This window comes from Atta colombica, unplaced genomic scaffold, assembly GCF_001594045.1.
Source record: "Atta colombica isolate Treedump-2 unplaced genomic scaffold, Acol1.0 scaffold141, whole genome shotgun sequence".
NCBI classification, from domain to species: Eukaryota; Metazoa; Arthropoda; class Insecta; order Hymenoptera; family Formicidae; genus Atta; species Atta colombica.
The window spans coordinates 1318088-1327092 of NW_017259230.1; the positions used below are offsets into that span (position 1 = coordinate 1318088).

The following is a 9005-nucleotide window of genomic DNA, read 5'->3' on the forward strand; positions in this document are numbered from 1 at the left end:
TAATTTATAATTACATTGAATGAATCTTAATATATAATTAATTATGTAATAAATTTTCTAATCTTTACCTAGGAATATTGTTAAATTCGTCGTTTAAATTACTTAGAAAATATTCTAAAAATATGCTGTTATACAAAATAAAATATATAGTTTTTATTTTTTTAATTATTTTTACAGAGTTGATAACAGAAAAAAAATGATAGAAAAAATTCTTCATAGGATGTCTACTTAATGATACTCTTCTTCTCATGACATTTCTTTTCTTACAGACACCTGCAATTTCCGCGATAACGAATAAAACATGCCAGTTGAGATATTCTAAATATATTTTTGATTACGGGGACATCGTGATCGGTGATAAATAAGGCTGTTACGACACGATGCGATATAAACCGCCTTTTGCACGCGCATCGTACCGTATCGCAAAACATATGTGCCCGATACACGAGCAGCCTTTTAATCGTTTCTCGTTATGTAGAACCGATGTGTCGCAGGCCCGTTAGTCGGGGTGACACCTCGAAAAAGTAGTCCCAAACTACGCGGAACCGCTGTTGCGAGTTTCTCGTATATGGCGGCAGCGGATAGCCGCAGCTCTCGAGAACCACCATATGTCGCACGCGGGTGTGGGCATCGGGCAGTTTTTCGTTCTACGTTCTGCGAGATGGCACGCTGCCATTTCAATGTCTTACTCCCTTCTACCTTCCGTCCATTCCCATTGAAGATCGAAACGTAAAAAATTCCGTTTAGCTCGTTATCGGGTAGTTATGAAATAATGAATTTATTTTTGCTATATAATTTATGATAGCATTGTTAATCATTAGTAGATATTATTGAATAATATCAGTGATAAATATTTTTTTCTCCTTGTTATTATTATTATATACATATAATGTATAACTATCTATGGGACTTGAAATATTTTTGTTGATTTGAAAGCACAAAGATAAGATTAAAAGATATAAAGTTACAGGCCACTCTATCTACTTATAAATTATTTACAGATTTAGCTTTTAGAATAATATATTTACCATTATAACTAAATAATTGTCAATAATATTATTTTATATTAATATTATTTTCTTCTGTAGTGTTGGGTCTAGGAATTTGGGGTCGCAGGATGGGCAAGAAGATCGATTCGTTTCGACGGACTAGATCTCGCGAGACTATCTGCTCCATTACAGAAAGGCCCGATAGTGTCCAACACAACATCAATAACAATAATAATAACAATATCAACAATAACGATACTAGTACTAGCAACAATAATATTGACGTTCATCAATTAAGCAAGATACACTTGGATGAGAGAACGAACAGGAAGTTACCGACAGTTTGTCAACGATCCCCATCTCCCTTCAAATCATTCTTCATTCGGATGGGTTCTACTGGCATGCTCAATTCGACCAAAAGTAATAGAAGATCTCAAAATATCGAGGAAAGAACCATACCAGATAAAGAGAGCCTGTTCAGAAGCTGTAGTACCAGTCAATTGAACAATAGTCCAACTTACGTGAAAGGAGACGATCCTTCGGAAGGTATAGATCTACAAATAGCCGCGCGAAAAGACAAGACGGTATCCTGCGATAACCTAGCAGGACATCAAGGCAATGATCATGAGATTTTCGAAGCTCGCGCACTAGGTGATCCTTGCGCCTCCACGTATTCATTGGGTAGTCCTTCGGTAAGTTTCAGCACCTGCGATCTCGAGAAAACGAAGAATGAGTCGTTTATGAGGAAGAGCAGTAGTTGCGACCTGAAGGAAGCGAAAAAGTCCAACTTCCCGTATGCCTTCTTGCGATCGAAACTGTCCGTGTTACCAGAGGAACGTCATGGATCATTAATCTCCAAGGATGAAAGGCTTTTCAAGACTGTGTCGGAGGAGCACTTTCCGACCTTGCAGATCGAGGATTCTTACATTAATACCACGACCCTCGGACGGAAAAAATCGAGGATTGGAAATATTAATAACTGTGGTCTCGATGCTGTAAGGAATCAAGAGAATATTTCGCGACTGGGTCGGATTTCCTATACTGAATTTCAAAGAAATTCCAGATACGAAGCAGACAGATACAGCCTGAATGCCAGTCGCCTCGAACGAATCGAAGCCGGACTTCAACGAGAGGGAAACAATGTTGATTGTTACAGCCTGTTTGACGGAAGTCTACTGTCTCTTCGGGAAAATAACGAATTTCGATATAGTGAGGATACTACGCGCGATAAAACAGATTTTGCTGTTGGCAGAATCGAGACTGGCATAATGGAGAATTGCAATGTTGATCTCGATATGATGACCGCTATTAGAAGTAATCGACGGAACTCGGTATCGAGCTGTGAGCAGAGATTGTCGTCTCACTATGTGAGTTCAAACGAATCCGGCTATGACAGCGATGGACCACGAGGTGAATCCGTAGCAGCCTTGGAGAATGAGGGACTGAAATGTAGTTCAGACACTAGCAGCGTTGTGGATTCAGAGGCGGATAAACCCATAAGGAGTTCGACGCCGAGTGAGAGCCAAGATCAGGAAAATGTCCAGATTGCGGGTAGAATCAGACAAAATTCTGACATTGACGAAAACAGGCCGGATACGATTTCCCGGATGAATTTTGAAGGGATAGATGGTCTCAGGTGGCACCAGAGCGGATCCGGACGAATGCTGCCAAGTATTCACGGAACGTCTTTCGAGGAAGAAGCTGTGTCACGGCTGGAAGACACTCCTCTTCCAAGCTGCGAGGACAGATTGAATCTTCCGTCGGATATGGTGAAGACATTGGACGTCTCGTCTCATCGCGCGAGGTTGCAGCAGGATAAAACGAGATTTTTGAGTGACATTATTCAGCCGTTAACGAGGGTACGACGATGTTGCTTGATACAATTGCACAAGAGAGATCCTAAAGACAGTTTGGGCATTCGATTGGCGCAGCAGAGACTAGGAGATTTGCGATACATTGTCGTACAACTCGAAAGTGATGGCATTGCTCATAGGTGAGAGAAACTTATTGCAAATATTTCCAACTTATTACGAATGCATATTGCAATAAAAACACAGCTTCTAATTTTTCTAACTTTGAATTATTTAATTTTAAACGATTTTGTAAAAGCGATTTCATTTGGAGTTACTCTTTATTATATTTTGTAAACTGTCGCTCGATTTTTATAAAACTTAACTTATAACTAATTTCATATTGTTTTATTTGAATCTTTGAGGTAAAAAAGTTAATTAAAAATAATAAATTCAATAAGGACAGAATTTCAAGAAAATAATCTGATTATCGTAAAATTCTCAGTTTTAAGAAATTTTTAATTGCAAACTGATTTTCAAATTACTTATGAGCTCTGTAAGAGCTCGTTCATTTAAAGTTATTCGTTTAAAGTTCAACATTTTCAGGCTATTTAAACTTAGTTATATCAAGAATCTCCTAAAATCGAGTTTCATGATAATCAGATTATTTTTCGAGATTTGAATTTCTAAAATCAGAATTCAGTAACACTACTTTAAAAAACCCTTAGAAAATAAGATCATTTTTAAATCTCTTTAAGTCAGAAAAAAACCATCGAAGGATTAAGCCTAGCAGATTTTCAGCAGATTTTATTTTAAAGCTTTGTCTAAGTCTAAAATAATATTATTATTTCGATTGCAGAGACGGTAGACTGAGATTGGGTGATGAGATTGTTGAAGTCGAAGGTAAAGAGCTAAAAACGCTGGAAACTCTTGAAGAAGTTCAAGAATTTCTAAAATCCTTTACCGGTAACACAGTACGATTAACGACGGCGTACGAGGAGACAGTGCCGCAAGTATACGAGAATCCACCGCCAACCGTGCCTGGCGAGTACGAGTACCTGGAAAACGCGAAGAATCTGTCCAGCATGTCGTTGATCGACACCGAAGCGAATCACGTTTCTTCATCGATCGAGAAGAAGAAGAAGAAGAAGATAACTGATGGCGACGCCGAGCTACTTCAGTCGAGAAAGAGGCCCGACTTCCTGCCGCTTTTATGCTTATCTGAAAATCAAAAGAACATCCGTAGCAGTGTGGAATCCGCTATGGAATCGCAACACTATTTAACAAGACACGTGGCCAAATTCGAGAAGGGTTATGGCAAACCTAGTTTGGGCTTCAGCGTTGTAGGTGGCAGAGATAGTCCCCGGGGTGATATGGGAATCTTCGTAAGAAGGGTTTTTCCCGGTGGGCAGGCTGACATTTCCAAATCACTGTTTCAAGGTAACATTTTAAAAAAACCATTTTCCACGCATAATAATCATTTTCCGTACGCTAAATTGTAGTAGTTTTTAATTAATATGCCAGATACACATTTATTGTATGTTATAATTTTGATTTAAAAATATCAAAGTAAGCAATTAAATGATTGTAATATTCAATACATACAGGACTACTTACTTTATATTTATAATTAGCGGGATAGTCAAGTCTGTCACTTCTGATAATGCGTAATATGCATCGTTTCACACATCGACGTGCCGCAAATACTTTTCGCTCGAGAGTTATCAATTGCGGGGATAAGGGAAGAGACATGACGCCGCGTCGAACGCACGTTCAGCGGACGGCTTCGTGTATTCATGACGATGCGAGGATCCCGCCAGACAGCTGTCGAATCTTTAATCCGACAGCTAACGTCACATGCATATCTAAACAGTCGCGGCATGTTCTACCGTTTTTCTTCTGCTCCTTTTCTTTTCTTCTCTTTTTCTTTTCCCCCTTTTGCCGTCCTCGCTTTCTTTCATCAGAAGACGGCCCGATACTTCATGTCATTGACAGCACCGATATTAATGTACCGCTTCCTGCGGTACGCGATATCTTTATCGCGTTATTATTTCATGTACGAAATAATTACATATATGCAAACAGTTATTCTTTTTTTTTAATATTCGGTAGGTTTAATATTTAGTCACATCTATCACAAGTTATCGTCCTAACGAATATTAAGAAGGATCATTCGATGCTGGTAAGATATTTGTGTGAAGTTGATATGTCGATAATCAGGGAGGTCGTTAGACGCGTTTCGCGTTCTCATGTCTCGAATTTCAACCGAGATCATCGCTTTTTACACCTGTATCGCGGTTTCCTCGTTGTTCATTGTCCCTTACCTGCATACTTAGAGTAACGGGCTGGTAGCTGATCAGCTTGCATAAGCGCAGGAGATAGCATCCCACAAGAACATTCTCGTCACGAGGATGGTCATTAGCAACTTCGAGGGTTACTTTTTGGTCGTTAAACTTTATTGAGATTATCAGAATGTTTTTGGAGAGGGCGATTCCGATAACTTGAATAGAAGACTGCGAGAGCATTTTTCCTCTTTAATTATTAAATTAGCAATGGTTTTCAAAAAAATTGAAGATTTGAAGAAGTATATTTTCTTGATTTTTAGGTGATGAAATCTTGAGTCTAAACAGACAAATTTTGAAGGGCCGCACACATCAGGAAGTCATTGAATTATTTAAGACGGTGAGAGAGGGTATAGTCGAATTAGAAGTTACAAGAAGACATAGGTAAAATATTTATAAGTATCTATTAAAGAAGTGCAAGCATTAAGGAAGTATTGAAAACATGACGTGGTTAATAAAATTAATGACAATTGTTGCAGATATCCCAAAAGTACTGTAAAAACTATCACTGCGCCGTACTAGACAATATGGACGAAGAAGAAACTGCCCACCGGAAGTGCTCTTTAGATTTAGGTCTAACCTATTATCGTTCACATGGAGAAAACGGCGTTTTAGAATTCTAGTCTATCAAAAAAAATCTATGACTTTTCTCTGACGTTTTTCTCTTAGATAATTTATTTCGCGCGACATATCTCGTAATTGCCTGATAGATTAATAGTTTTTATTATTAATGAACTATTCGCGTATTATAATATTATGACTATTATTGAGTATTACGTCCTTAATATTAAGATTTTATACAAATAACGTTACGACAACGTAGAATCGATTACTGTGCATTTTTTTTAAATTATAAAGGACAATAAAGAGAATGTTTTTCACAGGTACTGAATGGAGTACCGTATCCAGATTATTATTAATTAAGTAACTGTTATTAAATAACTATTATTAAATAACTGTTTTATTTCTAATGAATTCTGAGAAAATGTACAGTATATACATGATTCGTATTTTACATAATTTGCTCTCTGCCTCTTTTTCAGCGGTCATTGCTTTCACGTATCTATCAGTAAAAGATCTGCGCACGACTTGGCTTTCGATATTCTGAAACAAAAAAGCAAAAAATGAAATAAAAGGAATTTGTATAAATCCAAATAAGTGATGTATAAATAAATAATTTTTGCTTTTTTCTATAAAAGTTTCTAATAACCATTTTAGTTTTAATCAAATATTGATTACAATAATTATGAATATTATTTCCAATTTTTGATATGTCACATATATTAATTAATATTTTATTTAAATTAATACGCTAAAAGTGCGACGATATTAATTCATTAATTTGATTAAATATGAAATATTTATATGAAATATGAAATATTATATGAAATATGAAATATTATATATATATAATATTTAAGAATCACTTACTGTGAGTCACGATTTTTCACGCGTCTACACAGGTGTAAAGCAACCGGCCCACTTTTAATATTACGAAATAATTGTACGGCTTCACGATGCGTCAAGTCGTGACAAACTTGGCCATTCACAGCCAAAATCTCATCTCCTGCACGCAAACGGCCATCTTCGGCGGCCTGTCCACTAGGCAAAACCGATTTTATGAAGATACCTGTGACAAATTAAAGAATATAGAATATAAAAATAATTTAGAATTTATTATAATCCAAAACTGATCAGAAAATGTTTTTTTAGAACTTTTAAATGATCCATATCAGAACAACAAGATAAAATATTCTAATTACATGCATAATAAGAGATAATCTATATTTAACTGATAATTAAAAAAAGTATACAGCGAAAATTATATATTCGTGTATACCAATGCTTCCTTTCGGGCTGTCTCTTCCGCCAACTATGGTAAATCCTAGAGACTTCTTCCCGGCGCCTTTTTCGAAAAGCACCGTAAGGAATGTAGATACCGTGTTCCTCGGTCTTCGAGGAAGAGTACAGAACTTCGAAACGCTCTGCGTGAATCCGTTATCCATGTTTGTCGCGAATTTTTCGGACGAAATCGATCTATTCGATTCATCCTTCCTGTCTCGGTGACATCTGGTCTGATGCTTCCTAAAGTGATGCGATCCGGGTGAACTTTCGACGATCACTCCGTGGCCATCTTCCATGCTAACATTCTCGTAATCCACGCTGCTCTCTTTCAATTTCTTCGCTTGTTGATCGACGCTCGAAAATCGTGAGACTACGATGTCAATATCACCGGGGTCGCTATCATTACCTAGAATCTTCTTAGCCTCCGCCATACTCAGACCACGTAATCTCTTCCCATTAACAATCAGGATCTCGTCACCGATCCTCAGTGTGCCCTCTTTATCGGCCAATCCGTTCGGCACTACGTGAGCCACTAAATAACCTGGACTGGACTCTGCAGTTTTTGCGATGAAGATACCAAGACATTGGTCGGATGTCTCCTTGAGAAGCTTGACAACCATCGTCTCTGTCGTGTAGGCTCTACTCCTCACCACTTGCAAACCGGAACTGCGTTGTTTCTGTCTAGAATCCTCGTCCACGATTCCTCTCTCTCTCTCTCGATCTGTATTGTTTTCCACTGTGGCTCGACTCATTTGACGATCTATTAACGTGTTGTTCGCGGCTTGACAAACACTCGAATACTCCTCGGTAAGAAAACTCATTCCGGAGTCTTTGTCCTTGGTCTTGTCGTAGTACATATCCAAACTCGCGAAGAGTCGCGCGGTTCCGTCGACGTCTGTGGCAGTCGAGAAGGGTCTTCTGGGCGGAAGCTGAGGCGGCGATCCTAAGCAAGAGTCGTTGTGGCTACTATTGTTTAGCGGCCCGGAAGCGCCGCTGCTACATCTGTCGTCCAGGAGAGAGCTGGTGGCGGAATCGTTGTCCAGAATCCCGGAATCATTATCGTCCTGATCCTGTTCCTCGTACAGAGGATTCGTCCGGAGCTCTTCTAGACCCGGCAACGTGCCATAAGAAAAACTACGTAGTCTTCGCTTCTCGCGATCCTTGCAGTCCTTTCTGTAGATTTTCGCGATCAGCTTGTTCGTCGAGCTTTTGAGATACCTGTCCTGCATCGCGCGAAATTTCGCCGCCAAACAGCTGGATGGCGTAATGCTGTCGAATGTCATTGCATCCTTTTTGAAAATATTCTCACCTAGCCTAGATATTCCTGTATCGACCATTGTCACCTGACCAATGGATTGACCAGCGTCACGGTTCGCCTCGAGGAAGCCCCGATCAGTCCTCTCCCATCGGTAATCGTGAGACATCGCGTCTTCCTGGACTGAATTTCCCTCTTGCGGCTGCCACTCGGGTTGCTTCCGAGGCGTCGAGGTGCGAAAGCCCAAGAAGGAGAACCGCTCTTCCTGCTGCTTTTTGTACGACAACCTGCTCTGCGACTTGGCGCGTCTCTTCCTCTTCGCGTGGTTATTCCCCTCCTCCGTTATGTCCTTCAGGTCAGACTCGCAGACCGAGCGTCGGAACTCGTTCCTGGTCAGACCGCGATGCCTCAGCTCGCACATCGAACGGAACTGGACTCGTCCCATTTCCTCGTCGTCGCCATCGTTCTCACCTTCATCGGAATCGCGATCCTTGAAGAAGCTCAGTCTGGTGCTCTTCACGCGGTCCAGTAGAGGATTTCGCTTCTCGCATACTCTCCGTCGTTCTTCTTGAATCCTCTTCTTGTCCTTCTTGCTAGTAGTTCGCTCGGTCGTTACTTGGGAGGTTTGCACGTTGTAGCAGTTTCTCTCGGATTCGGAACTCGATGATTTTCTCCGGGCCCATCGCACTGGCGATATGTCTGAGATATAAGAATGAAAGTATTAATAAATGTGCTAAATGTGCACAGCAGACGGAATAGATATATAAAATATATATATATATAT

General features: G+C 39.6%; 2 protein-coding genes across 3 annotated transcripts in view; one reads left to right on the forward strand and one right to left on the reverse strand.

Annotated features, from left to right (window-relative positions):
* LOC108684899 overlaps positions 1-5800 on the forward strand; it is a 30906-nt gene extending 25106 nt beyond the window's left edge. Inside the window, exons 3-6 of the mRNA XM_018189437.1 lie at positions 1089-2982; positions 3639-4219; positions 5385-5505; positions 5601-5800. Coding sequence (XP_018044926.1) covers positions 1089-2982; positions 3639-4219; positions 5385-5505; positions 5601-5643 — 2639 coding nt within the window. The 3' untranslated portion in view covers positions 5644-5800. The remainder of the gene's footprint in view (positions 1-1088; positions 2983-3638; positions 4220-5384; positions 5506-5600) is intronic.
* Positions 5801-5885: 85 nt separating this feature from the next.
* Positions 5886-9005, reverse strand: part of LOC108684887 — a 23294-nt gene continuing 20174 nt past the window's right edge. For both annotated transcript variants that reach the window (XM_018189419.1, XM_018189418.1), the window contains exons 3-5: positions 6962-8920; positions 6553-6751; positions 5886-6225 (exon numbers count right to left, since the gene is read on the reverse strand). In XM_018189419.1, coding sequence (XP_018044908.1) covers positions 6177-6225; positions 6553-6751; positions 6962-8920 — 2207 coding nt within the window. In that variant the 3' untranslated portion in view covers positions 5886-6176. The remainder of the gene's footprint in view (positions 6226-6552; positions 6752-6961; positions 8921-9005) is intronic.